At 39.2% G+C, this 27,595-nt stretch overlaps 5 protein-coding genes and 1 long non-coding RNA gene across 9 annotated transcripts; 2 read left to right on the top strand and 4 right to left on the bottom strand.

The window, feature by feature from the left end:
• Positions 1–1,829: 1,829 nt before the first annotated feature.
• LOC104762983 (kinesin-like protein KIN-14E) lies at positions 1,830–8,738 on the bottom strand. Its single transcript, XM_087470916.1, has 22 exons — positions 8,269–8,738; positions 7,969–8,179; positions 7,623–7,861; positions 7,179–7,506; positions 6,903–7,002; positions 6,637–6,818; positions 6,448–6,563; positions 6,196–6,298; positions 5,908–6,060; positions 5,661–5,807; positions 5,352–5,552; positions 4,917–5,081; positions 4,734–4,838; positions 4,478–4,618; positions 4,201–4,395; positions 4,000–4,126; positions 3,700–3,902; positions 3,433–3,615; positions 3,267–3,362; positions 2,996–3,193; positions 2,310–2,581; positions 1,830–2,201 (listed from the first exon to the last, which is right to left on the bottom strand). Exons 1-22 carry the CDS (start codon positions 8,406–8,408, stop codon positions 2,021–2,023), a joined length of 3,786 nt encoding a protein of 1,261 aa, XP_087327042.1. The 5' UTR covers positions 8,409–8,738; the 3' UTR covers positions 1,830–2,020.
• Positions 8,680–12,090, bottom strand: LOC104727450 (3-hydroxyisobutyryl-CoA hydrolase 1). Of its 3 annotated transcripts, none has more exons than XM_010446561.3 (14): positions 11,835–12,090; positions 11,650–11,730; positions 11,506–11,574; positions 11,384–11,447; positions 11,208–11,287; positions 11,032–11,115; positions 10,860–10,944; positions 10,668–10,753; positions 9,985–10,106; positions 9,628–9,688; positions 9,409–9,507; positions 9,237–9,338; positions 9,109–9,150; positions 8,680–9,022 (listed from the first exon to the last, which is right to left on the bottom strand). In XM_010446561.3, exons 1-14 carry the CDS (start codon positions 11,862–11,864, stop codon positions 8,882–8,884), a joined length of 1,146 nt encoding a protein of 381 aa, XP_010444863.1. In that variant the 5' UTR covers positions 11,865–12,090; the 3' UTR covers positions 8,680–8,881. The 3 variants fall into 3 exon arrangements, with proteins under 3 accessions (XP_010444863.1, XP_087327043.1, XP_087327044.1); XM_087470917.1 differs by having other exon boundaries at positions 9,628–9,691; positions 11,835–11,951; XM_087470918.1 differs by lacking the exon at positions 9,109–9,150 and having other exon boundaries at positions 8,680–9,043; positions 9,216–9,338.
• A 1,404-nt stretch (positions 12,091–13,494) lies between these two features.
• Positions 13,495–14,898, bottom strand: LOC147935671 (uncharacterized). The gene is made up of 5 exons (XR_015570627.1): positions 14,753–14,898; positions 14,544–14,592; positions 14,278–14,346; positions 13,950–14,104; positions 13,495–13,849 (listed from the first exon to the last, which is right to left on the bottom strand). It is a non-coding gene; the product is annotated as an uncharacterized LOC147935671 (long non-coding RNA).
• Positions 14,899–15,214: 316 nt separating this feature from the next.
• Positions 15,215–20,187, top strand: LOC104727449 (uncharacterized). Of its 2 annotated transcripts, none has more exons than XM_010446560.2 (9): positions 15,215–15,728; positions 15,838–15,899; positions 15,983–16,097; positions 16,194–16,317; positions 16,409–16,489; positions 16,654–16,995; positions 17,245–17,423; positions 17,524–18,365; positions 18,582–20,187. In XM_010446560.2, the coding sequence occupies exons 1-9, from the start codon at positions 15,340–15,342 to the stop codon at positions 20,021–20,023; spliced, it is 3,576 nt and encodes a 1,191-aa protein (XP_010444862.2). In that variant the 5' UTR covers positions 15,215–15,339; the 3' UTR covers positions 20,024–20,187. The 2 variants fall into 2 exon arrangements, with proteins under 2 accessions (XP_010444862.2, XP_087327355.1); XM_087471229.1 differs by having other exon boundaries at positions 15,236–15,702.
• A 165-nt stretch (positions 20,188–20,352) lies between these two features.
• On the top strand, positions 20,353–22,568 carry LOC104757704 (uncharacterized). Its single transcript, XM_087471236.1, has 6 exons — positions 20,353–20,557; positions 20,666–20,726; positions 20,820–20,955; positions 21,070–21,397; positions 21,603–21,731; positions 21,950–22,568. The coding sequence occupies exons 1-6, from the start codon at positions 20,491–20,493 to the stop codon at positions 22,411–22,413; spliced, it is 1,185 nt and encodes a 394-aa protein (XP_087327362.1). The 5' UTR covers positions 20,353–20,490; the 3' UTR covers positions 22,414–22,568.
• Positions 22,463–26,349, bottom strand: LOC104727447 (MLO-like protein 10). Its single transcript, XM_087471233.1, is given in 15 exon segments — positions 22,463–23,104; positions 23,206–23,266; positions 23,353–23,420; positions 23,538–23,634; positions 23,636–23,857; positions 23,939–23,979; positions 24,066–24,115; positions 24,197–24,285; positions 24,365–24,439; positions 24,536–24,624; positions 24,701–24,761; positions 24,842–24,958; positions 25,040–25,227; positions 25,308–25,365; positions 25,445–26,349. Coding segments are annotated over 15 exon segments (1,449 nt in total). The 5' UTR covers positions 25,646–26,349; the 3' UTR covers positions 22,463–23,072.
• Positions 26,350–27,595: the final 1,246 nt, after the last annotated feature.

Below are 27,595 nucleotides of genomic sequence, written 5' to 3'. Positions count from 1 at the left end.
AACCCTAAACCCTAAACCCTAAACCCTAAACCCTAAACCCTAAACCCTAAACCCTAAACCCTAAACCCTAAACCCTAAACCCTAAACCCTAAACCCTAAACCCTAAACCCTAAACCCTAAACCCTAAACCCTAAACCCTAAACCCTAAACCCTAAACCCTAAACCCTAAACCCTAAACCCTAAACCCTAAACCCTAAACCCTAAACCCTAAACCCTAAACCCTAAACCCTAAACCCTAAACCCTAAACCCTAAACCCTAAACCCTAAACCCTAAACCCTAAACCCTAAACCCTAAACCCTAAACCCTAAACCCTAAACCCTAAACCCTAAACCCTAAACCCTAAACCCTAAACCCTAAACCCTAAACCCTAAACCCTAAACCCTAAACCCTAAACCCTAAACCCTAAACCCTAAACCCTAAACCCTAAACCCTAAACCCTAAACCCTAAACCCTAAACCCTAAACCCTAAACCCTAAACCCTAAACCCTAAACCCTAAACCCTAAACCCTAAACCCTAAACCCTAAACCCTAAACCCTAAACCCTAAACCCTAAACCCTAAACCCTAAACCCTAAACCCTAAACCCTAAACCCTAAACCCTAAACCCTAAACCCTAAACCCTAAACCCTAAACCCTAAACCCTAAACCCTAAACCCTAAACCCTAAACCCTAAACCCTAAACCCTAAACCCTAAACCCTAAACCCTAAACCCTAAACCCTAAACCCTAAACCCTAAACCCTAAACCCTAAACCCTAAACCCTAAACCCTAAACCCTAAACCCTAAACCCTAAACCCTAAACCCTAAACCCTAAACCCTAAACCCTAAACCCTAAACCCTAAACCCTAAACCCTAAACCCTAAACCCTAAACCCTAAACCCTAAACCCTAAACCCTAAACCCTAAACCCTAAACCCTAAACCCTAAACCCTAAACCCTAAACCCTAAACCCTAAACCCTAAACCCTAAACCCTAAACCCTAAACCCTAAACCCTAAACCCTAAACCCTAAACCCTAAACCCTAAACCCTAAACCCTAAACCCTAAACCCTAAACCCTAAACCCTAAACCCTAAACCCTAAACCCTAAACCCTAAACCCTAAACCCTAAACCCTAAACCCTAAACCCTAAACCCTAAACCCTAAACCCTAAACCCTAAACCCTAAACCCTAAACCCTAAACCCTAAACCCTAAACCCTAAACCCTAAACCCTAAACCCTAAACCCTAATTATATAACATGGAGAGCCACAAGCTGTAGAGAGCATATCCCCTGACTGTGAATTACACAAACCAAAATATTTGGTTTTTATATGATTAGAAAAGAAAAGAAGAACACAGTGGTTTGGTCTGTTTTATCCACTTATAAAGTAATAAGTAATAAAAAATGAGAAAGAAGTGTGTTACAAAATAGAAACAAGCTAGGAAACGAGAGGAGGGTGTGGCTAGGTGTGAGAGAAGAAGATTGCATCGAACGGCAAAATAGGGCATCCCAAATCCTAAATCCTTATTCTCTTCTCTCGTCCAATCGTTGTGATTCTTGATGGTGTATCACACACGGTTTGAGGTTAACTGAAACTACCTACCGCAACGTTGGATAAATCCACACTGAGGTGAAATATATGTCTATAATTGAGTTCGTAAATTCCTTATAAATACTTGAATAATAAACATAACATGTCAGCCGATGAATAATTCGTGTATAAATTCCTTTTACACTTGATTAGATAAATAATACCAACTTAATAGGTGTATACCCTAACTTTGACATAATGGATTATCTTTATACTGTTTCACTTTTGTTCTTGTTTGTATTGTTCTCACCAGATTCGTATTGTATCTACCATTAATTCCTTTCTTGTAACGAGGATCTCATCAAAACAGATAAAGTTTGAGACATATAGCATTACTTTTAGATAGAAACTCTACTTAAGAGTAGTAACTTCCTACAAAAAGAATGGTGAAAACCAATGATACTATCGTCTCAATTTCACCTACATGAATTGAATCCCATGCCAGCATTCTTCAACTATCTGCCTCATCTTTTCGTGTACGATCTTCCTCAATATCCACCAAGTCTTCTTCCTCACTTTTTTTACCGGCTTGCTCTTTCCAGTATGCTACCAACTTTTTCAATCGCACCATCTCTTTCGATGATATATGTTTGCTGGGATCATTCACGATAGTTCTCACTCTCGACGCGTATCTGGAATTTGGTCAAAGGAGGAACAAAAACAGTATGCTTTATCTAATGAGAACGTACAGTTAATCTATGTTAACACTTAGCTTATTTGACAATTGATGTTTGACTTACAGTAGAGAATTGTACGTCTCGTCCAAGTTTGATTCGGCTGGAGACACATTAACAAACATTAACGTCTTGGCATTTCCGCCCAATGAATCACTCATCAACATTGTTAGCTTGTGATTCCTGTAAGGAATATGCTGGTTGCCCGAAGATAAAGCACCAATAACATCACCTAATGCAGAAAGTGATTTGTTGATACTTTGAGCTTCTTTGAGTTGGCAGCCGGCAGAGCCCGACTTTTTTACTCTCTCAGAACCAGCAAGATCCACAAAACTCAACTGCAAAGTAACAAATAGAGGATCATAATATTATACAAGATCATCATTTCTCATAACATTCACGAAAAGGATCTAGTGAACAAAAATATATAGATAATGAGGGTATCATTGTCTAATAATATGGATATATTTAATCATTTAGGTTTAGTTAATGTTTATTGTGCAATCCTATGAATACACACGAAGGTTTAACATTGTGTACCACACCAATGATTTGGATAATACTTGAGATGACGTTAAACTATCTTCCTTCTGAATAAGATTAATATTACTATATTTCTTTTATATACGGTAGACTAAACATGAAAATCTAAAGAAAGTCCTATTTCCTTGAAATCCCTAAATGCTACGAAATTCCGTGAAAAATGATTATGACTATGAGTTAAAAAAGAAACAACTAGTAAATTTTGTCACCTTGCCCCTCGCAGCAGACTGGGTTTGAAGATCAATGCTCTCGATAACAACCGATAGTATTAGGTGAGACCTTGAGCTTTCTTCATTCATATTTGTTCCAGAAACATGGCGTCGTTCCGATCCCCGTTCAATAATCATCCGCAGTTCCTCCAAAGTTGATATAGGTATAGTTGTCACATTCTCTACAAAGACCATACCCTGAGGAAGTATTTTATGCATGAGATACTACTTGTGTCTACAAACTAGTGAAAGTAGCTATATATCTCATTACCTTTGAATCTTTTTTAATCTCTAGTTTCAAGCGTCTTGCACTTTTTGGTAAGAGAAGGTCTACAAGTGTGTCTTGATAAAGTTCCACCATATATACCTGCATAATTTCTTGAAGTCATTAGATGCCAGAATCCTTAATCGCATCATATATTAGGATAACAAATTACCTTCAGAGAAAATGAAAATCTGTTACTATCTCGCTTTAATATATTGAACAGTTCTTTTGTAGCTCGAGGTGTCAGTCCAGGATTGTTCTCATGCCCATATATAGTGAAAGTTTTTCCGGACCCAGTTTGACCATATGCAAAAATGCAAACATTATATCCATCTACAGCGGACTGTACCAAATACTGTTAAGAGAAACGATATTAGCAACCACAACAAAATTAGCTAAAAATAAATGGTAAATGAACAGAGTAACATATCCGTAATACCTTTGTGTCTTCAAAGATATCATCTTGATTAGCACGCATGTCAAATACGCGATCATATATGTGTTGCTTTCTTTTGTCGTCTTTCCATGGATGTTCAACGGTAAACTCATCCACAGTTGTCAGCATTTGTTTTTCCCTCTCTGAACTCTCTTTTTCATTTAGAGGTCTTATACGACAATAAACTCTAATCTTTCCTTTCATATCTACAATTCAATTTTAAAACAAAAACATTATACACATTATAAATTTCACAAAAGCACGCCTATGAATATTATTGTACATACTTGACCATCATGTTACCTTCTATGGTATTATAGTATCTTTTTCTTAGAACTTGTTCTTCCTTATAAAGTATTTCTAGCTCAGCAAGTTGGGCTCCTTGCATCTTCAAAATGGCAGCTGTTTGCTCATTTTTTCTGTCAATGTCCTTAAAACATGAAATTGGAATGTAAGCGCCTCCCTCTAATTAAAACAATAAAGAAGACTAAAGAGTACCAATACCTCTTTCATTTCTCTCAACTCCTCAAGCTCTTTTAAGCTATTCTGCAACAGCATCATGTCAGAATTCTTACTTTCAATCGCGGACTCAGCACTATCCAAGTCTTGAGTAAGGACTTCAAGCTTATTTTCAAGTTCAGAAACTCGAAGCTTTAACACCTTTTTTTCTTGTTCATATCTCTTTTGATGAATTTCAACCTGAAATATTGATGTGTCAATACGCAAGCATTTGCAACTACTCAATTTTAAATCGGCCATAAATCTGATACATCAGATTCACCTCCTCTTTTTTCCTATTTTCAGTATTGAAAATGCTTTGCTCCAAAATCTTGTTTTCGCTCAACAATCTCTTTGAGTTATCAACTGCAACGTGCAATTCCTTATTTCGAACTTCTAACTCCTTTTGGATCTTGTATAATATCTGTGACATAAAAATCATTGTTGAAGGGAGACAGAAGTGCTAGCAAAAAAACAACATAGATACTCAACAATTAAAGCATACAACAACGAATCAAAATTATACACATGATATTCACCTGATTATTCATTTCGCTTAATTCCGACTTTGTCTCTTTACTTGATTTTGTGTTGCCTGACTTTGCCAACCTTGCTTCCATTCCTCGTAGTTCAGACATCAAGGTCTAGAGCATATATAGAATAAATAATTAATAATTTCACCAAAGCATCTAAACAAAGAGAAAAGTTATGTTATAACTAACTTGAATAGTTATCCCTTTCTCGTCACACAACGACCTAAGTTTATCACGGTCTAAGGTAACCTCCAACAATTTTTTCCTTTCAAGCTCTAAACCATTACGCAAAGCTTCTAACTCTTCACGCAGAGTAACGTCTTGCTGATTTTTCTCTTGCAATTCATCCATCAACTACACAACAACATAAAACATACAAACAGTTCATCAGCATACAACTCTAAAAAGAAAAGAGGTCACGGAATAACATTCTACCAAGTACCAACAATAACATGAGATAGAAGGAGGGGTGACATTTACTGATATATCGTACAACAGCCAAGCATTAAACCATGACAAATCCTACTACAAAATGTTAGTACATGTTTTAAACAGAGATCAGCCTTCCCTCCATAAATTGAATTTTACTCGACCAAGAAACGAGATATCTATTAGACGGTATACCTTATCAATCTTCTTTTCAGACTCTTCATAAGCCTTAGACAAATCTTGCACACGTTTTTCATACACTTCAAGATTTTGTGGCTTCGAACTGCAAGATATATCTCCATTAACCAAGCTATTGGCAGCAGATCGAGCTTTGGAGTAACGACGCAACATGACATCATTTATATGGGTTTGCAAAGCAACACAAATTTCTTCTCCCTACAAACAATAAAATGCTAGTTCACATTTACAAGTTCCCCGAATTAAATATATATTGTAAGGAATAGCTGCGTAATTATAATGATCCGCAAATAATAATGTCTGAACCTGTTTTGTTTCGAACTGAAATATGTGAAGAACACCAGCGACTCTCATTTTGAAAAAGACGGCTGTGTTACTGCTGCCAAATTGCATTATGTCACGTAGTTCAGCAGAGTGCAAATACTCTTTAGGAACCGGTCGGAAAAAATGCACCTACAAGAAAGCAAACAACAAATTCAAACCCAACAACATACATTTGAATTTCAAACAACGATAACAAATTTCTAATGTATAACATCTATTTTGCACTGACCCCACGTTTGTTGATACCCAAAATGATTCGCCCTGGTAGCAGCCCAATCGGATCATCTATCTTGCGTACACTGAAAAACACTGAATTCCCGTATGGCAATGCCTTTAGTATCCGTAGAAATTGCTGTCTTGCATCATCTTTGGTTACATTCTCCTACATTTCCACATACACAAATACGATGTATCATTTTATCATACTATCACTTCAATCGGTATGTATGTATGTGGCAAAGGTATCTAGAGAGGGAAAGACAAAAAAAAAAAAAAAAAAGCATTGACTCATTCCTACCATAGAACGGTAGCGAGCAAGGATATCCAATTCCCATTCACGCTTTGCTCGGGTTATTGCTATTTGTCTCGGCAAAAAGCGCTCAAGAAGTGATGTCCAGTCACTAATATGTGACACAATGATAAAGAAAGAGAAAAATATTAATGGAATATTGGAAAAATACAACATTATTACTACGCAAATAAATTCAATGGCTTAGCTTAAGAAAAATTGAAGCTACAATTCTCGTAACTAAAAATTTAGAATACTAACATGCATGACTCTGGATTGTTGACAAACCCAATCCCAACAAGAATTTGCAAGGCACAAAGCTGAGCAGCATCGTCCCTCCCAACAGGATAGTTTCCTAATAAATAGTCATGTTGCAGCTGCATGTATATGTGTTAGCAAGGAAACACAGATTTATCATGTGGAAATCATATCAATGAAGAAAATGCTCACTTGAACATATGAAAGTTGAACAAACATCAGATCTGTTACTGCTTCATCAGACTCTCGGAATAGTTTTTTTTTAAATACCAATTTGCAGTGTAGTATCTCTCCTTTATTTCTATCTTTTATAGCTTTGAATTCTGCGAGGAGATCTCCAATATACTTGTTATCATCCAATCCTATATATTCCTCTGCAAGCGAACAGATTGAAAAAATGATTAATAATGTCGTACTACTTAAAAATATATGATAAAGAGAGTCATATGAAAACATACCATTTCCGGTATCTGACGATTTGGAACTTGAAACAACTTTACGACATTCAAACAAACTGAAGCTAGAGAAAGCTGAGAGTTTAATTGTCCCAGCTAGCTCCTGAAAGGTATGTCAATACAGTGAGAAAGGTTAAATAAAAAAAAAAAAAAGAGACAAAGGAAAATAAAACGCTAGAACAAACGCATTACTAAGTTTACTTCCTCAGACAAGAATATGATCAGGTAGCAGTGCACTGCAAGGAAACTAAACTATGATAAAAGAATACAAGAATATACCTCAACAGCATCAGACACAGTTGTGGCCATGTCATATGATATTTCTTCAAAAGTTTCATCCAAAAAGAAGACAATGGTGGTGAGCTTTCTACCGGTCAAAAGGGCTTCAATTTCTTCACGGCCAGGTGTGGTATGCCTAGGACCAGCTTTGATAGAGCGCTTTAAAGCCTTCAAAGTATTCACAGCAAGAACCTGAGCCTCTGGTTCGATTGTTGCATCGTGTGCCACATTATGAATATACTCAGATAGATATCCACCAATATCTTTGCTTGGAGGCATTGAAGACGCACATAAGTACATCAATTCCCAAGCTTTGATCAAGTATTGCCTGATAACATGCCAAGAAGGGGAAAAGTTAAAAGAGATACAAAAAGGGTTAGAAATAAAAGAAAGGGGAAAAAGTAACAGAGATACAAAAAAACAGCCTGTTTGGATGGAATGTACCTGTCAGGATTATGCCTAGTCTGTTTGGAGATTTGAGCAAAAAGTTCGTCCCGGAGTTCAACACGCTTCAAAGTTTTCTTGAAGAGCTTTCCAACAAGTTCAATGCGTTCATCTAAACTGGGTGGCGTTGATCGATCAGATGAATCAACGCCCATATATTTTAAGATGAGATGAAACAACTTGGTAGCACGGCTGACGAGATCGCTGTTTATCTTGAGAAGAGATGTGGGGATGGGATCCTGAAGGAGAGAGAGAGAGAGAGACAACATTAATTTTTAATTAAATTTCAGCACAGAGTCAATCAAAATGGATTGTGTGTGAGTGAAGGGAGAATTGGAGTAAGAACCTTCTGAAAGCAAAGCATATCCTCAAATGTGAAGCGCTCGCGGACATGAGAGCCAGAGGACTTTTTAGAATAGAAGAAGCCACGCTTGCCAGCAGACTGGATTTGCTTCTGCATAAGCCGCAAAAAAGCTTCAACCTGGAAGCGATCAATGAGGGGAATGGCGGCAGCAAGCTCGGCGGGAATTGACAAAGCCACTTGAGGAGCTGGGGAGCTGCGACAAGAGTAAAATCAATTGTTTTTTGAAAATTCAGAGACAAGTAGTTGGAAAGAGAAGAAGTAGAAGGAGCAAAGAAGACTTACAGAGGAGGAAGAGAAGACGATTCAGCATCGAAGTCGGTCCCAGAGGGATTGGGAACATAAAAGCAAGAAGAAACGTCGGCGGCGACTTCGGTGCCATTACCAGAGCTCAACGAAGAATTACTGCCTCGTTGGCCCTCCATAGCCGAAGAAAAAGGAGAGATTGTAGATCTGAACAAGCCCAAATTTGCCCCAGAAAAACAGAAATTTTGAGCAGAGAGAGAGAAAGGGAGAGAGACGAGAGTCACGGGAGATTTTTAATTGCCTCTTCTTCTTCTTCTTCACATTCAATTCTTCACGATTCAGCTGATTTTCTCATTTCTTCTAATTGTTTTTAGTTTAATTGAAGACTATTATTTTAATCATAAGGACACGATCCGCGTCGTTGTGTTGTGTGGGTTGAAACCGAATAAATGAACAATGAACAAAGACGTGCTCTCACGTCCATTGGCCATGGTTGTGCCTCCAACACCATGTACAAATCTTTACATCAATACAATAATGGATTATGTATGTATTGCCAGGCCTATTCAACACCAGTGTTGTTACATGTCTTTATTTTCCTTTTTCAGACTTGACGGGAAGTAAACCATAGTGCTTCGTCACCTTCTCCACTTCACAGCTTTGATATTGCTATAGCAGGCAAGTTTTTCCTTGCCGGAAGCTTTAGATCCTCCCATTCCCCTTCTTCTTCCACTCTCGTGAAGTACTTCTCTACCATGCTATCCTTCATGTCCTCCAGTCGCCTTGGCTCCCACTAATTTCATTTCAGCAAACACTGGCATTATATCAACAATGTGACATAACAACCACAAATACCAAAATATAGAGACTTGTTTAAACCTTTGGGTTCTTATCTTTGTCTACCAATATAGCTCTGCACCCCTGCACAAGTAAAACACGCTGTTGTAATTACGGTCAACAACAAGGACAGTTCGGAAGGAAAATACAGTCGGGGTAGCTTGCAAAACCTCCACAAAATCTTTGCTAATTTCTCCCTTTATCACGTGACACACCATTCTATACTCACGGATAAGACACTGCCCCACCCCCTGCAATCGCCCTTCTCTTATCTAAAATATATATAAGCACAGTCAGTCAGCTCTTTGTCATCATTTCCTGTGATGCGTTCTGGGAACTAACCGATCTAAGAGAGATTTTAAGGCTTGCTGGTGAAGCCTTCTTCAATGATAAAATGGTAGCTGAGATCCAACCATCTGCTTCTTGAGTGGCCTCTCTCTCCTAAGCAACACATATATGAATATATATGATAGTACAGACCATTGTCAAAGGTAAATCAGTCGACTCAGGATTGCAAGTGAATATACCTATATATAAATGAAAAAACAAAAAAGAACTTACAAGTGCAGATATAATTTCTTCGACAGTTCTCCTAGAGAAGCACTTATCAATAACATCTAACCTGCTAAACAAACGGAAAGATAAGAACCACCTTTTCTCTTCACACACATTTTCAATTAAAGATATGATGAGAAATGAATTCTGTAAAGAGCAATTGAAAAGCTGAAACCAATACAAGAAATTTTAGAAATATGTCATGTATTCATGGTTAATAAGAGAGCAATGACCTAGAATGTGCATGCTTTTGTCATGAAAAAAAAAATAAGAAGCAGATATGAGAGAGCAATGAGTATATGAGAGATAGTAAAGATAAGAATATTAGGGAATTGAAAAGAAGATAAAATCATATACACTTGCCTGCGGTAAGCACTCTGCTGTTTCAAACGCGGTTTCTGGGTGTAGGCATCGAGAATTGTTGAGGCAAAGGTTGGATCACTTGAACCAACTCTGCAAAGATCTGCTTCTAATGCAGTCAACCTCTGTAAAAAAAAGAGTAACCTTACTAAGTATCCTTTTCTTTTTCTTTTTTGGTATGAAGTAGGTAACAATCCTTGGTGAAGCAAATAGTGCTTGACAGTTGACACTAGTAGCTAACTAGCTATAAGAAAACTGAATTGTAAAAGTCATTCGGATTGTCATATAAAATAGAGACTAAGAAAAATTACAGGCCGCAAGATTGGGTACGGACACTTATATTTTATAATAGTTAACAGGAACCATCACGCTGGAGAAAATAAGCAAACAAGACTACCCCAAATTCTACAAGACTACCCCAAATCCTGACAGAGAGACCTTAAACTTTCCTGGCCAAGAAAAGTTTCTCACCAAGAAAAATGCCAAACGGAGAATCCATCATCTCTTACAGGGTATTCCTATGTCTATTGTGTCAATTCAACTTAACACTAACAATAATTTTGCATCACCAGCTGTCTTAATCCACTAACAAAAAAAAAAAAAAAAAAAAAAATGTTCTTGTGTTTAGCATGTCAAGTTGCTATCATGCCGGTAATGGGGAATACTAACGAAAAGGAAGTTCATACCTTTGAAGGCACAAAATGAGTAGCAAGACCACAAGCAAGCATTTCAGCGCCATCTAATCTAGCTCCAGTGAGACCAACATACTCTCCTAAAAAAAAAAAAAATAACATAGATGAGAGAGGGAGATAGCCTCATTCATCCTGAAACTTTTGTGGCTTTAAGAAGATGCAAATATGATATATAAGTTTTGTTACCAAAAAATCCAGGGAGCCTTGACAAGAAGTAGGAGGCGCCTATATCTGGAAAGAGCCCCAGAGCTGTCTCAGGCATGGCAAAAACCTTGGGGAAAGTTAAAAGATATGGAATGATATAAGCATATTTTTTGGAGCGACGTATGTATTTTGGACATCTCAAAGAAAAGAATACCGTGTTCTCAGTTGCAATACGAAATCGACCATGGACTGAGACACCAGCTCCCCCTCCCATGACGATACCATTCAAAATTGAAACCTATAATCCGAAAACAGTGTGGATTACGAATAATGAACTTATACACTCGGAGTGAGTGGTTCACTAAGAGGAGAGTATGTATAGTGTAAAACCTGAGGTTTGCTATATGTGGCCATAACATAGTTGAGAATGTATTCATCTGAGAAGTAATTGGCACCGAGTCTCCAGTTACCTGGTCAACGAAAAGAAAATAGAGAGAAAGTGTGTATATTAGATTATAGAAGAAGGTAAGAAAAGGAAAAGAAAGATGGGAGGGTGGTTGGTAAACCTTGTTTGATGTCACGAACCACAGCTGCAACATCGCCACCAGCACAAAAGGCTCTTCCCAGACCCTGCGGTAAATTCATTCAGTGCTGGGGGTCAAACGGAAGAGATAAGGATAATGATTACCTTAAGGATGACAAGTTTCACACTAGGGTCCTCCTCATATGCAAGGCACAGTTGCAGCAACCGAGAGATCTAGAGAAGATTGAGTCAACCAAATATGTACAAGAAAGGAGGAGAAACCAAAAGAAGAAGGGAAAGATTCATTACCATTTGGAAGGACAGAGCATTCAGCTGCTTGGGTCTGTTCAGAGTCAAGATTCTAACACCCGATTTCTCTTCAACTAAAACCTGTGATCAAAATTAATTTAGATAGGGAACAATTGATCGTCGTCGACTCGGATTAACGAAGAAGAAGCTGAAGAAAAGACAAACAAAAAAAAAAAAAAAAAAACCTGAGAGTGAGAGGCCATCTCGACTGCCATCTTTCTTACTGCTCAGAAGATTTGGGATCTTCGTATCCTCCGAACAGAGAGAGCAGCAAACGGGATTGGTTATAATAATTGTTTAGAAAGTTGATGTTGGGCCTTGGAAGTGGATATTTTGGTCTTGCTATAATGGGCTTTGTGTTGTGGCCATAGAGTCAAATGGAACTCTCAAATTAAAAATCATCTTGCAACATGCAAGCACTGCTGTGGAAAAAGAAAACATGGTAGATCAATGATCTTTGCACATATAATAATTAAGCACGTTAGACATATGTTTACAAAATTACAAGGAAGACTTTTTTTTTCATTTTGACATTTTCCATCCCATGTTAGAAGCCAGTTTTTCCAGCTTACCCAATATCTCCCACATAAAATAACACGCGGCCACCACAAAAATCAATCAATTAAAAAGTCTTTGCAAGTGTTCAAATTCTCAACAACCCAGCCTCGATCTGAAAGTCAGACATTTTGAAAGCCCTCTCGCTTCTTATATATGTTGTCTAGCTATATAATATAGTTGTATATACATATATAACAATTCTCAACAGTCTCTCAGATTTAAAAGCGCATAACTAGGCAACGGCGGCCGTCATAGAGATGGAAGGAGCAAGGAAACGATGGCGGCCGAGTGGTAGAGGAATCAAAGTGAGAGCCGTGAGGCAGAAGATGAAGAGATTGCGTAAGAGAGTGAGAGGATTTTTCAGGCTACTCAGGAGCTGGTGCTTCAGGAGGCGGCCGCTAGTCAGAGAAGACGGGGGTTTATATTACAGATCTATACATCGCTCTAACTCTTTCTATGCCGATGCAATTGCAGATTGCATTGACTTCATCAACCGCTCTTCCGCTTGACCGCTTCCCATTCGTTGCCAATTGTATATTCTCTCTCATTTTGTAAAAATCCATGACTTATATTATATGCATGCAATGCAATGCAACCAATTCAAGGCCCTGTTCAAAGCTACTGATGTCCTCGTCCTGTTCAAGGCCCTGGACCGGCAAATCAGGGATGCAATCTTGGCGAAGCAGCAGCGTAAACATTTTCAGGACCTAATGCAAACCTGGTTGAGGTATTCCGTACTCAAAATTTCTTCTGTCAACTTCCTCTCTTGTTTTTATTTTTTTTGGGCAATGGTTGAGGTTTGTATCAAGTCTTATGTAATATTTCTAAAACTTCATGTTTAATGAAAATTCACATATTTAAAAAAAAAAAAAAAAAAAAAAAAAAAAAAAAAAAAAGTATGACTAGGCACACCTACTCCTCTGTTTCTTCATCATAGAACCTTATTTTATTTTTTTGGCATGGGATGTTTTGATGTGTTCAGCTTGTTGTAACTTCTACAAACATTCATTATATATGAAATTCACATACTTATAAAAAAAATGCAATGCAACTAGGGATGTTAAAATAGGACTACCCTGCCCATTTAGACCCTGCCCATTTAAGTCTTGTCCGTTTTGGACCCGTTTATACCCTACCCGTTTATATCCTGCCCGTTTAGACCCTGTACCCGTTTAGACCCTGCCTATTTATCTGGCCCGTTTAGACCCGTTTAGATGGATTTTTTTTTTGATTTTTTACTTAAGATTGTTTTTTACTAGAGATTGTAATCAGAGAACAACAAAGGAAAACAGAAACGAAAACATTATATATCAAAAAAACGAAATATGAATTCATACTTGTATGATACAACAAAACCCACTATTACCAAACAAACCAATTTGGATCATCATCCACTAGTACTACTAGAAAGAGTATAATAAACCAAATTCTCATCTTAAAGCCTCAAATAATACAATTCCTAAAGCCGTATGACACTACTACTTCTCATTGAATCTTACGAAGAGGAAGACGAAGCCAAAACAAAACAGAACAAGACCACACCAGAAGCAACATATTCAATGCATGATAAAATCTCCTGATCTTGAACATTCTTCTGAAGTACATGTTGTTGTGTCAATGTCATAGTTGTTCTCTATGTTACCTGTTAAAGTTAAGAGTTTTATGGAAAATAGTTTTATGTAAAAGTTAAAGTTCACTTATTAAGGAAAATAGTATTATGTAAAAGTTAAGAGTTTAGTTACCTTCATAATCTGCAAAACCACGTAACCAATTACGGGTACAGAGCAAAGCTTGAACGTTCTTTAGAAGCAAACAGTTTCTGTAAGGAGGAGACATATCCATATAATCACTTTGAGCATTAAGCCTTGCTATCAAATGTTCAGTTTCTAAGTCCATTCTGCAAAATTAATAAAAGAGGAGACATATGTGAAATGCTTATAAAAATGAGACTCAGATGCTGATATATATGCAAAGCAACTCAAACATTCTGTATCTACTCACCAAACCAAACAAACTGGAAAACAAAAGACTCGATGATGAACTCTTAAAAAACAGAGAGAGATTGATTACCAGAGCAAGAGTGCTGGTACCAAAGTAAAATCTAATGTTTCCCGTAGTAACATGCTCAGCTTCAAACACCTGAATTACATGTTTATGATGTTAAGCAATGCAAATTTCAGAAACAATGCTATATGAGAAAGATGATTATACAACTCAAATCTTTACTAAGAACTGGATCAGTCAACCACTCAATCAATCAATGCTATTGTATTTCTATGCATAAACCCATTTACTAAGAAGACCACTAGATTCATAAGCTCAAAACAAGTTCGTACCTTTGAAGAGGTACTTGGAGATCTCACGGCGATTCTTCTCTGATATGATCTGCATATACGAGAAACAAGTACAAATGTTCAATTTCATATGTGGGGTACTTCTCTAACAAAACCCACAAAGCCAAATGAATCATACAACAACACAGAACAAGACCACACCAAAACCCACAAAGCAAATTGAATTGAGGGATTAGAGATTAGAGAGAGACCTCTGAATCTGTGGAGGTGATGACGGAGGTGATGACGAAATATTCGCCGGAAGTGATGACGGAGGTGGCGTTAAAAATCTCTTGGGAGGCTTGGAGGAGGAACCGACGACAAGATAGAGAAAACAAAAACCCTACAGTGAAACTACAGCGTTTTGAGGAAAAATTCCATAAGAAATAATAAACGGGTAATGGGCCGAAATTTTTATATACAGCCCGTTAAGGCCCGCGGGCTGTTAGCCCGTTTTAACATCACTAAATGCAACCAATTCAAATTGTTTTTTTTTGTATAAGTCGATGCATTATCTTTTACCGGGTGATGTAACTAGAAACTGTAAATTTAAATCAGATCTGACAACTGGACTTGCCCCATTCACTTATTGATTAAAGGCCTGTTAAAAGCCCTATTAAGTGGGTTAGATGAACTATGTATATTATCCGTAACGCCACATAAAGTTTAAAACCAGATCTGACAGCTACACTATTATGAAAGGCCCGTATCAAGCCCAGGCAATGTTTCCGTTTCAGATCCTTCCTTGCCACAATTCAACGCGTCCTCCGAGTCTCAGAGACACTCCCCGGCGAGCTAGATGGAGGAATACCCGGAAGAGCTCAGGACGCCGCCGGTAAGTCTGGTGGCTCTCTTCGGATACTCGGAGCTACAGGCGTCCATTACGAAGCATCTCCACTCCCAGCAGCCTCCCATCAACGCTCTGGCCTTCCCCGACTTGTCACATATCTCGCTTCTCCTTGCTCATGATGATCAGATCAGCCGAGCCTCTTCCTTCAGAGATCCTCTCAGTGTCTCCGATTCTTCTCCTACCGTTCCTTCCAGATGCGGCGGCATCTTGAAGCGGGATTGGTTGCTGAAGCATCGCACCAAGGTCCCTGCACTGGTCGCCGCCTTCTTTCCCTCACATCACATCTTTGGCGATCCAACTCAATGGCTACAGGTCTGCTCCGATCTCGACAGCCTCAAGTATTTCCTCATCTCCCTTATTTGTTTCCCTTGTTTCCTTCCCCCACCCCTTTGATTTTTTTTTTAAAAACACTTACGGATTAACTAACAAAGCGATCTCCGTTCATAGATCCGTAATCCGTCCCAAAAACATCAAACTGGTGGTTGTCGTGGTCCAGTCTTCTCCCCAGGGTAGCATTTCTCTCCGATTAAATCTTTTTTATTAACCATTTCATCCCCGAACTCGTTGCTTACTCCTTCCCGACTTTTTCTAGAGGAACTAAGCGAAGATCGTCTTGTGGCATTGCGCAAGCGTGCAGAGTTAGATTCTAAGTACGTGCTCTTCTTCAATTCCAGCATAGATTCTGAACTCTCAGTCTCTCTCTCCAGGCATGTTTCTCTCCTCTTTTCATATTTTCTGTTTTGCACCTGGTCCTAGACCAAGAGGCTTTTGCTTCAATGCATCTCAACACAATATGTTTGCAGGATCGCTTCTGCATTTGCAGAGTTGGCCCTTGCATATTACAAAGAAGAAGGACGGAGAATCAAAAGCCGAGTTGAGAGAAGGAGTTCCAATTCTCCTGATTTGAATGTTCGCTACTGTTTTAAAGTAAGCTTTTTTGTTACCTCTCTGCTAACTCGAATCATTTTATTTCAAAATATCTTGGAAAAGGAAGGCTCATTCTTGCCATGTCTGCTAGGTCGCTGTATATGCAGAGTTCCGTAGAGATTGGGGTGAAGCACTGAAGTTTTATGAAGACGCCTACCATTCCCTGCACGAGGTCTTTCACTAATTATTGTGGTTTTTCTAACTCATCTGTCACCCTAATGTATTCTGCTTCTTGTCAAGAAGCCGCTTTTGATGCATATATGGTTTTAAGGTTATGTATATTTGTCGGTGGTTTCCACACATTCAATTTTGACGACCAATTTTGTTTATGCACAGATGATCGGTACATCAACTAGGCTGCCTGCAATACAACGCTTGGTCGAGATCAAGACCATAGCTGAGCAATTGCATTTCAAGATATCAACGCTTCTGTTACACGGTGGAAAACTCATAGAAGCAGTAACATGGTTTCATCAACATAAAGCATCATATGAAAAGGTTGTTGGATCCACAGAATTTATTTTTCTCCATTGGGACTGGATGAGTAGGCAGTTTCTTGTCTTTGCTGAGTTGCTGGAGACAAGCTCCGCAACAGTTCAGAGCTTTTCTTCCTTAAACCAAGAAACTGCGGATATATCGTTGACTGAGTTTGAGTTTTATCCTGCCTATTATTTTCAGGTCAGTCAAATTTTCTCCATCTAACTCATAGTCGGAACATAATCTACACTTGGTGGTGCACTTGGTGTTAAATCTTTTTGTGTCTTTTACCATTCTCTCAAAACTACACTATATAAACTTAACACCTACCTCGAAGCTAATGCTTAATTTCTTCCTCTTTCCCATATATGTCTGAGCAGTCTTTGCCTAGTTACAGTGTGTTTGAAAGTATAATGTTCTTATCCACTGGGAATTTCTTTCTATACGCAGTTGGCTGCTCATTACTTGAAAGATAAGAAATGTGCCCTGGAATTGTTATTGTCAATGTCTGAAACAGCTCAAGAGATTGATAGCTGCTCAGAATCCATTACTCCTTCAGTCTATGTGGGTCAGTTCGCTCAGTTGTGTGAGACGAGAGAAGAGAAGGGAGAATCTCTCACACTTCACTCGTAAGTTGTTCATAATTCACCCCATAAGTCTGTGTAAAAAATTAGTATATAACTATGCTATCACCACCTCTAATGGTATGAGTTTCTAATGTCTTTGCAGTATAACGGATGAAGAGTACACACGGTTTACAATTTCAGAAGCAAAGAGATTTCAGGATTCCTATGAAATTATTGCGTGGCTGAAGAGATCTTATGATTCATTCACCAACCTTAAAGCCCGGAGGATGGCTGCTTTGTGTGCATTTGAAGTAGCCCGGGAGTACTTTGATTTGGCTGATCTCAACAACGCAAAATTCTTTTTCAATATCGCTGCAAGCTTGTTCAGACAAGAAGGTTGGGTAACTTTGCTCTGGGAGGTGTTGGGTTACTTGCGAGAGTGTTCGAGAAACCTTGGTGCTTTGAAAGATTTTGTAGAGTTGTCCCTTGAAATGGTTACACTGCCTGTAACATCTTATGATGATTCTGGGAACTTGAGAAACAAAAATTATGGTCCTGGAGGTCCTGCAACCTTTTCACGAAGAGAAAGTATACATCGAGAAATTTTTACTCTTGTCTGTCGTGAAGCCGAGCTGTTATCATCAACCGGAGGAAGTGGATTCAAATTAGCCACTGATAGCCCTCTTCATCTTGAGATTGATCTTGTCAGTCCTCTCAGACCTGTTCTCCTAGCTTCAGTTGCTTTTCACGAGCAAATTATCAAGCCTCACGCTATGTGCTCTATTACATTGTCACTGCTTTCTCATCTACCTATTCCAGTTGAAATAGATCATCTAGAAGTTCAGTTCAATCAATCTACGTGCAACTTTGTCATCAGAAATTCCCAGAGGCCTCTATGGGCTTCTTCGTCTAACACTGTGGAAAGTGGTAGCCAAGTGGAGAATGAGCCATCGCTGGTGCTCGTGCCAAATAATTGGTTAAGGCTGACATATGCAATCAATTCTGGTTAGGGTGATTTAATTATAAGGGTGTTGTTTGTCACACACTTGCACGAATTGCAGTTTATTCATTGAAATTCAAAACTGGTTTGGACGTGTTCGTATTCTTAGTTACCAGTTAGCAAAACTGATGCTACAGAACTTGTATCTATATAATGAAAACAGAAGCAAAATGGTTTCTCGGCTGCCTAACTTTTCACGCATTTCTTTGTTTCATATGCAGAGCAAAGCGGCAAGCTTGAGTGTCTTTCAGTTCTCGCAAAATTGGGCCCTCTTTTCACAATCTCTTCAAGAGCCGAGAGTCCTGCTGCAATGGAGGATTTGTCTCTCTGGAAGCATGAGAATCGTGTGGAATCTCTGCCAACAAAGGACCCAGTTCTTGCAGTATTTGGCCAGAAAGCTACTCAAGTTGATGAACCTGAACCACAGGTGGACGTTAGTCTAGGTGCTTCTGGTCCTGCCTTAGTTGGAGAAGATTTTACAATGCCTATTGTCGTAACTTCAAAGGGTCATGCCGTATACAATGGTGAATTGAAGATTAATTTAGTTGATGTGGGTGGTGGTGGTTTGTTTAGCCCAAGAGAAACAGAACCGTTTTCTCTAGAAAGCCATCATGTTGAAATCTGTGGAATTGATGGGGCAGAGGGCAACGATGAATCTGAATCTGAAACAGGAAACATAAAGAAAATTCAGCAATCTTTTGGGCTGGTTTCTGTTCCAGACCTGAAGGAAGGGGAATCATGGACGTGCAAACTAGAAATCAAGTGGCATAGACCTAAGCCTGTCATGCTTTTTGTGTCTTTGGGTTACTTACCACATGGCAGTGAAGCTAATACCCAAAAAGTTCACATTCACAAGAGCTTGCAGATCGAAGGGAAGATGCCTCTTTTAATAAGCAATCGGTTTATGTTGCCATATAGACGGGATCACCTATTGCTCAATAGGATCAAGCCAGCCCCTGATTCTGAAGACATGTATTCTCTGCCACTGAACGAAAAAAGTGTGTTAGTTGTCAGTGCCAAAAATTGCTCAGAGATAGCGCTGAAACTGGTGTCCATGTCCATTAAATTTGATGATGAGCAGGGGGAAACTTCATGTTTGATTCAGCAGGGTGGAGATTCCCCGAGCTCTGCTAATCTTGCGCCAGGGGAAGAGTTCAAAAAGGTTTTCACAGTCATACCAACGACGAGAACTTCAAAGCTTGGTTTGGGATCAGTACATTTAAAATGGAGGAGACAGGGAGGTAACATAACAGAGGCATGTGTTTCAACAAAGCACAAACTTCCTGAAGTAAATGTGGAGGCATCACCACTGGTAATGAGTTTGAACTGTCCTCCATATGCCATTCTTGGAGAACCATTCACTTGCGCCGTTAGAATCTGCAACCAGACACAGTTGCTGCAAGAAGCAAAATTTGCTATGGCTGATGCACAGAGTTTTGTCCTGTCTGGGTCTCACAGCAATACGGTGTCAGTCCTTCCCAAGTCAGAACACGTCTTAAGTTATAAGCTAGTGCCTCTGACTTGCGGTGAACAGCAACTCCCGAAGATAACTTTGACATCAGTGCGATATTCTGCTGAGTTTCAGCCATCTGCGGTTGCTTCAAGTGTCTTTGTGTTTCCCTCAGCCCCACATGCAGAGAAAGCCAACTCTGCCGCCAAGTAGTGTAACTAAACTTCACGTGAGTTGGGTTTCTAAATGTCTATGCAGTTTTAGGCATTTGTGGTTAAGTGAAGACAAATTGGATCAGTTTGGAAAATTTTGTTTCCGCTATGTTGTATTTTTTCTTTTGTTGTTGATAATAATGTCTATTTTTGGAGAACTCAAAACTAAACACCCATAGGATTAGGATATGCATCTATTTATGGACACAAAACTGTTTTAAGATTCAGGGCACCAGCAGCAGCATACTGTATTTTGCTTTATTAATTTTGGGATTCGCCTCCCAGAATTTAATAGTAAAATATAAAAAGAAATGAAACAATTCCCTTGTGTGGCTATTGCTCCTCTTTCTTACTACGAAACTAAAAGTGGTACTGCTGGGGGTATCATATAGTTTAATTTTATTCAGGCGCCCTGGTAATTTACATCTCAAGCTGGTCGCTCGAATCTAGATCACTGGATCCAAGTTGATGGAAAGCCGACCGGGAGTTTTGGTCGTCGGATCATCTGGCGTCGGCAAGCGCACCCTCCTCTCTCGTAAGCGCACCCTTCTCCCCTTTGGATCCGATTCCTCTGCTTTACCAAAATCTAGGGTTTCCTTTTTTATCCATTTGACGGGAGATCAAAAAAATTATGTGATCACAGGATTGCTCTCTGTGGAATTTGAGGATTCATCGGAGCCATCATCTCAAACAGAAGTTCATGGGTATGGATGTGTGTACCCAATTCCTGAATAAGTTGTCTCACACTTGAAGTATTGTTTGAACCTCTTTTTTATTCGTCTATAACATGTGGGCAGCTGGACGATCAACACTAAGTATTACACGGCGGATGTTTCTGTATGGATATCACATATTCGCGACGACTACTCTCTACCCAACCTCCCTCAGTCACATCCACTGGTGGCCTTAGTTATGGTCTTCGACTTGAGTGAGGTTTGTCATTGATACGCCCTGTGGCTGGTTCTCATTTATTCTCTCACCTTACCCCCGCAGCATACATAACCCTTTTTTACCCCTCCCCCCCCCCCCCCCCCCGACTCTTTGCAGCTGTCAACTCTTGTTGCTCTTCAAGACTGGGTTTCTCATACTGACATCAATCATTTTGATATATTGCTGTGCATTGGTAACAAAGTAGATCGTGTCCCTCATCACCTAGCTCATGATGAATATAGACGCCGCCTTTTGAAGGCAACAGACCCCTCTAGACTTCTGTATTCCGACACTGATGAGTTTGGGATCTCTGAAACGGAAGGATGCAGCTTGTTGGGAAGTGAAGATACTTCACTGGATATCAGGGCAACATGTCTTGAGTGGTGCTGTGAGAATAACATCGAGTTCATTGAGGCTTGTGCCTCTAATCCTGATTTTGACAAGTGTAAGTTCTATGTTTTTCAGGCAACTCTTCCTTCTTCATATTGACTGCAATGTTCATGTTTTTTATCTGGTTACTCACTCTTTCTTTCCATCAAATATGAAAAAGTAGCTTGTACTGAACTTGAAAAAGTTGAGTGAAAATGGATGAGCAGAGAATATGTATTCGTCTCTAGCATTAATGAGGCTCATCGATTGGTCTTTTGTAGGTTTATCAGTAGATGGGGATTCTCAAGGGGTTGAACGTCTATTTGGTGCTCTTTCGGCACATATGTGGCCTGGGATGGTTCTTAAATCGGGTGATAAGATAAATGAACCTGTGTTAGCTCAAGGGGAAGGTTATTTTTTCCTTCCATTTTCTTCTCCCTCAGGGTTCCTGTAACATCCTTACCCGGGTAGAGTTGATGTCAGACCACTTCATGACCAAACACGATTTCATTGGAATTTGACCAAGTGTTCGGCCAAGAAGTTGTCGGACCAAAACTCTACCCGGGTGAGGACATTTTATTTCCACTTGGATTCATGTTGAGTGACTCCTATATTTTCTCGTTCCCAGAGTTGTCAGAAGAAGAATCTGAATACGAATTGGAGTATGAAGTGCTATCAGCAGGCTCAGGCGACCCATGGGAGAATATCGACGAAAGATGGGTTTCTGCAAGTGGAACGCATTCATATGCAGATGCTGGTGGATCCACTTCACAGGAAAACCTCCATGTAGAAAATAATATGGTAAAAATGAATGAAGTTGTAGATGAAGAGTTGCAGCTGTCACGGCCAAGGTTAGAGCTGCAGAATGACACTGAAAGAGCAATAGTAACAGATGAAAAACCTTTGGACACAGAAAATGAGAAATGTTATGAGTTTGAAGACGTGGAACAGTTGATGTCAGAAATAGGAAACATCCGGGACAATTTGCGATTGATGCCTGATTTCCAGAGAAGGGAAATAGCTGCAAATTTAGCGATGAAGATGGCCTCCATGTTTGGAGGTGACAGTGATGACGAGGAAGAACCTAAGTAAGTCCCTTTATATCAAGTATTGTGGAAGATCAGCGGTTTGATTATACAAATTTATCAAAAACTCGTTTCTTGTTTTGTGATAGATTCTGGTAGTAATAGTCAGTTGCACGATGTAATACAAACAAAGCCAGTAAACTATTCTAGTTTTTGGGCCGACCTGTTATGTAGCTCTTTACTTTTTCTCTGGATATGTAAGAGCTCTAGCATACAACCTCTACAGAAATCCTAGTCGGTAACACTTGGCAAAGCAATTTTTGGCATACAGGTAATAGAAAACAAAGACCCGGATGGTGGAACTTGTTCTGCATTCGTTTTGAATATCAACCAATATCATTACCAGGAACAGGCTTCACAAAGGAGAATTGGTTTCCAGGACTTATATCTCCATCATCTTCCATCTCTGTGGGCTGATCACCAACCCTGACGATAGTTTGTCCTTCTATCCGTACAGGAGTTAATGACCACAGGTTACTCATGTAAGAGGCTGTCGAGTGACCTGTGGTCTTGGAGCGGAGTAAAGTAGCTCCAGATGCGTGAAAGGCTGAGGTAGAGGTGCTGACACTGTCAGAACCTCCAAGGGTCTCTGTTGGTGGCTTTCTCGTTTTGCCTTTCTTCTTCACAGTCATGTGCCATTTCTTCAAGGCTTTTGCCGTTTGCTCATCAAACACAGCTTTCTTCATGTGTGAACCCATCTGCCCACATGAACAACATAAGTTTGTTGCTTGGTTCCTTGACACTGTACTACAGACAAACAAATCTGGAGAGTAAAAGGCTGAAAATTAGGATAGTGTACCTGAGTAACTAGTGCGTACAATGGAAGTGTGATGTAGCTGCACAAAATCAAAGCTCCAACGCTGCAAATTTATTAAACTTGTTCAGCTAATTGTTCCACGAGAGATCTATCAATTGGTGTATTCGCTAATGAAAGAATAAGTGTTACCCTAGAGAGAGTTTTACGATGGCAAGCTTGAAATCCGTGTGAAAACAAGATTTTAGCCCAAAAGAATACTGCATGCCAAATTAAGGAAATGTAGTTAGTCATTTATGTCATTGAGGATATAGAAGAGAATACATCGGCCAAAAGGCAAACTACTGTATTGCGCATATAAATGAAAGAGATGTTACCCAGACCCAGAAGAAGTATGTTATCTGGAAAGCATTCTATACAAAAAGAAGGAGGAGGTAGCATTAGTTGTAGGATGGGACTAAAGAAGAACACAAGTATAACATGCAATGCTGACTTTGTATGGAACTAAAAGCAATTGAACTACCTGGAATAAGGCGAAATGAAGAAGATGAAGCAGCAACTGAGGGCGATTAAACCAAAAGTACTTATCTGAACCATGCACAAGAGGTATCCCTTGAACAACTGCGTGTCTCTCTGTGATTCCCAGAGCCATTCTTGTTAGGATCGCTTGAAGCTTCGTGCTGACAGCTAATATGATCTGCAAGGGTTGTAAAAATGAGACTTACAAGTCCCTGACACAACACAGTAGAAGATTCGCTCAAGAGTAAACTTGTCTTACAAGTACAGGCAGGATTGACGCCCAAAACAATGTTTCCCAACCTAAACAGAGATGGGAGAATTTTTCAGCACCCCAATATATAAGACAATTAATAATCAATGATTAGGTAAAGCAAGCGAAGGCTCACCATTAACATTCAGAAGTAGGAAAATTACAAATGATGCCCACAGAAGAGGACTGCAGAGAGAAAATTTATCAGCAATGTAATGTCAACAATCACCACACCAAACTAGCATTGTTTTGTCTTGTTTCACGTACCTTATTCCAACTACCACCTTGAAATCGTCTTCCAGTGATCTTTTGATATACTTCTGGAAGTCGAACTGTCTTCCCGGAGCTAAATGGGCCTAAAAAGGAGACTCACTTTCCATAAACATGACAATGGTGTTAGGTAAAAACACAAGAGAGAACTGAGTTTTGCCTTACAGCGATGAAGCCGTGGCGCAGAGTTAAGTAGTCGGTCCTCCCGACAGATCGGAAAAACTGCTGTAGGAAGCAACCCTGACGGTTGAGAGAGAGAGAGAGAGAGAGAGCAAATTAAATATCAATTTTTCACGAAGTACAACTTGATACTGTACGAGGGCTTGCTAATCTCACAGCATAAAAGAAGAAGGGGATTTTTGTCCAGAAACTGGAATGTTGTCTAACGAATGACGTCTCATGAGTGAGCCTGAATCTTGATGGATCTATGCATAGAGAGAAGCCACTTTAGTGACCTATGTTGTAGACCAGAGACTTATGAAGAAGAAGTCGCCTACGTACCGATTGAAAACTCGTAATCATGAGAAAAAGTCTCCTGTTCCCACTTTTTCCAGCCACGGATCTGCAGTTACGTCGGAAAATGAATTGAATAGCTACGACTTCGAAAGGAGGGTTTTGAGGTAAGGAACTTAATTGTCGTACCTTGAGTCTGCCAAGCATCATGGTGATGAAACTGTAAAGGATATGAAAGGCAGCCATGAAGAACAATAGAATGTGTAGCTGGTGCAAACCTGTGGCAGGTATGAGTTGTTCATGACCCTGCTGCGGAAAACAAGATAGTTTATAACAAAATACAGAGCGTAAAGTTTGTTATAATTAATAATGGAAGCTAGAGATGACCTCTTCGCAGCGGGAAGAGGTAGAAGCAGCAGCTAGACGTCTGCGGTGGGTCTTGTTGTCTTGGTCATGAGTAGAAGGAGATGCACAAGGTAACATAGAGGCTGCAGCCTTTTCAGGTATACAAATCTTGAGAATGTACTGTTCTCCGAAGGTGTGCAACAAGGAAATGAATCCTAGAATCATCAGCTCTGCATCCATTTCACACATATCTTTAGTTTTCTTAACCAAAGACAGTAGAAGAATTAAAACCAGTAGTGTCTGGTCTTACCGGCCTTTATTTTTTCCAAGGCTTCAAGCAGAGAGTTCTTGTGTTTCTCCCACAACCACTGAGATTAAGAAAAACAAAAAAAAAGTTAAGAAGGGGATCGCTTGCACAAGTGAAGGAAGAAAGAATAAAGGGCAAACCGTGGCAACTCTGTGAAGAGCCTTCTCGAGGAGAACGGAGACAAGGATGAAGAAGGTACAGACGAGGGCAACGGCCCAAGTGGGAGTTTGGGAGAGCCCTTTCTCTTTGGCGCCGCCTGAAGAGGAAGCTCGGGCGTATCCGGTAAGCAGCAGAGAGCAGAAGAGTAAAGTGGTCCAACACAAAAAGCATCTTTTGGCCATGGCAGCCAAAAGAAGAAATTATCTTGTCCTTGATTGCGTGAAATTAACAAGGACGATTCCGAGGGCAACGAGACTCAAAAAAAAACATAAAACAAATAAATGCAATGTTGACTTGTCCGTTTAATTACCGTGATATGTTGTTATGCATAACAATAAATTATGGGAAGAGAGATCTCAATCATCAATGACAGTGGAGGTTGAAGAGAATCAACCTAAGACGACGTCTCTGTATGTGTCTCCTTCATGTCTCTCTCTATTCAAAAACCCAGCCCTTACAGTCAACAAACAACAAACTTGGCTCTCTATCAAAAAAAAAAACTAAGTAGGAGTCTTCATTGTTTCACTTTCTTCTCTCACCCAACACAAATGACAATTTGATTGCCTATGACAGACAGATCAGAGGGGTAGAAGAACAGAATCGTCCATCATCCAACACACTCATCAATCCTTATTTGACTAATTGGTTTTGCTTTTATGATTGCTTTCCCCTTTTAGTTTGTCTTTTTCTTTTTTCTTTTCTTGAAGTACTATTTTCCGCTTTTAGTTTTGTATATACCAACTTGCAACTTTATAGATTACAGAATGTTATCCTTTACTCTTGGGTGGCTATTGCTCCACTATCTTCTCTTCTCACCCTCTGTTTGTATTCTTTTCTTAATTTACCCAAAATGATAATATATATATACACAATGGAAGAACGAATCACCACTTTCCCTGCATGGCTGGGATAACTAATATGATTAGAGAAGTTTTAAAACAGAAAGGCTCTTCTTTGTCTTTCAAGGTTTTAGTTTCACGTAATTTGTTCATGCTATAAAAGATATCTTGAAAATGATAAAACCAACCAAAAAAAAGAGCTTCATTCTTCATTTTATCATCTAAATTGTTGGCCTGTGACTATGTTACCTACTAATGGGAAATGGGCTATACCTATATTTTTAGGCCTCACAATACCTGCCTCATACATACCTACATGGGCTCTTTTAGGCCTATCTACTTATCCGGAATGGGATAATTGTAGTATAGCTAGCCGAAGAACTGTTAATGATTACTCTTCTTTTATCAAAGTAAACGGTGTCGGTGTCGGTGCCGTTTTGTAGTCTGTAGACACGCCATTCCGAGTCATGCAACTATCTTATCTCCCGAGACTTGTTCTACCACAATCATGGTCTCATCATTCTTACCTTTTGTTAAACAAATATTTGACTATCTCCTACTTTAATTTAGTCTTATCCTTAGCTAAAATACGTGCTTCTCCGAGACATACAAGCAAACGACGGTTTCCTCTTCCTCTAATTTGGTTTAATCCCACAAGTTTCTTTTAGCCTATCACTTTTTTATTAATTGGTTAGATACATTGCAACAAAAAATATGTGGAAAATTACAAAGGAGGGTTTAGTTTGAGAGCATAAAAATGCAAACAATTTGATATTGTAAAGAGGAAACAATTTGATTAGTTTCCTCAAATTAAATTAAATGGCATTGTTTTCCATGTGAGCTTAGCAGAGTGGCTAGTGAAAGTGACTCATATTACAGTTGACATTTATTATTGGTCTTTTTAATAAAGTAGAGAATATGACGAGTATTGTGGACTTGGCATCGCAATCGCAGCCATCTCTGAAGCTTGGGCGTCAAATCCAAGAGATGATTACTTTTTCTTTGTTTCTTTTTAAATGTTAAGTGATAAAGACAAATAACATTATGATTAAAAGGTCCAAATTGGCCACTTAGAAAAATGTTAGTTTGTGACAGCTTAGGTTACTTCTGTGACTCATGTGCTCGAATATCTTGTTTAGTTAAGGTAGGGGTTTGGTGCACAGCCGTATTTTAGCCATGTGTATTTGGTTAAAATTTATTGAAGGCGTCTTTGGGCTGGATTAGATATGTGAGATACACATGTCTAAGAGAAAAATAATATAAGATATGATCAAAACAATTGGAGAGAAAGAT

This window comes from Camelina sativa, chromosome 11, assembly GCF_030686135.1.
Source record: "Camelina sativa cultivar CO46 ecotype springtype chromosome 11, ASM3068613v1".
Taxonomy (NCBI): domain Eukaryota; kingdom Viridiplantae; phylum Streptophyta; class Magnoliopsida; order Brassicales; family Brassicaceae; genus Camelina; species Camelina sativa.
Note: the sequence above shows the minus strand (reverse complement) of the source record. Positions and strands in the feature narration are given on the sequence as shown.

What these genes read in the sequence shown, in the direction of transcription:
- LOC104762983 (XM_087470916.1), bottom strand. Translation starts at nt 8,408, where the DNA reads ATGGAGGGCCAACGAGGCAGTAATTCTTCGTTGAGCTCTGGTAATGGC. An exon ending in TTCAGTTCGAAACAAAACAG is followed by an intron (nt 5,553 to 5,660) that starts GTTCAGACATTA and finishes TATTGTTTGTAG; the next exon opens with GGAGAAGAAATTTGTGTTGC. An exon ending in AAAATAGGAAAAAAGAGGAG is followed by an intron (nt 4,396 to 4,477) that starts GTGAATCTGATG and finishes TCAATATTTCAG; the next exon opens with GTTGAAATTCATCAAAAGAG.
- LOC104727450 (XM_087470917.1), bottom strand. Translation starts at nt 11,864, where the DNA reads ATGGCAGTCGAGATGGCCTCTCACTCTCAG. An exon ending in ATGCTCTGTCCTTCCAAATG is followed by an intron (nt 11,575 to 11,649) that starts GTAATGAATCTT and finishes AATCTTCTCTAG; the next exon opens with ATCTCTCGGTTGCTGCAACT. An exon ending in TGAAACTTGTCATCCTTAAG is followed by an intron (nt 11,448 to 11,505) that starts GTAATCATTATC and finishes AATTTACCGCAG; the next exon opens with GGTCTGGGAAGAGCCTTTTG.
- LOC104727449 (XM_010446560.2), top strand. Translation starts at nt 15,340, where the DNA reads ATGGAGGAATACCCGGAAGAGCTCAGGACGCCGCCGGTAAGTCTGGTG. An exon ending in ATGTTCGCTACTGTTTTAAA is followed by an intron (nt 16,318 to 16,408) that starts GTAAGCTTTTTT and finishes CATGTCTGCTAG; the next exon opens with GTCGCTGTATATGCAGAGTT. An exon ending in CCTACCATTCCCTGCACGAG is followed by an intron (nt 16,490 to 16,653) that starts GTCTTTCACTAA and finishes GTTTATGCACAG; the next exon opens with ATGATCGGTACATCAACTAG.
- LOC104757704 (XM_087471236.1), top strand. Translation starts at nt 20,491, where the DNA reads ATGGAAAGCCGACCGGGAGTTTTGGTCGTCGGATCATCTGGCGTCGGC. An exon ending in TCTCAAACAGAAGTTCATGG is followed by an intron (nt 20,727 to 20,819) that starts GTATGGATGTGT and finishes ACATGTGGGCAG; the next exon opens with CTGGACGATCAACACTAAGT. An exon ending in TGGTCTTCGACTTGAGTGAG is followed by an intron (nt 20,956 to 21,069) that starts GTTTGTCATTGA and finishes GACTCTTTGCAG; the next exon opens with CTGTCAACTCTTGTTGCTCT.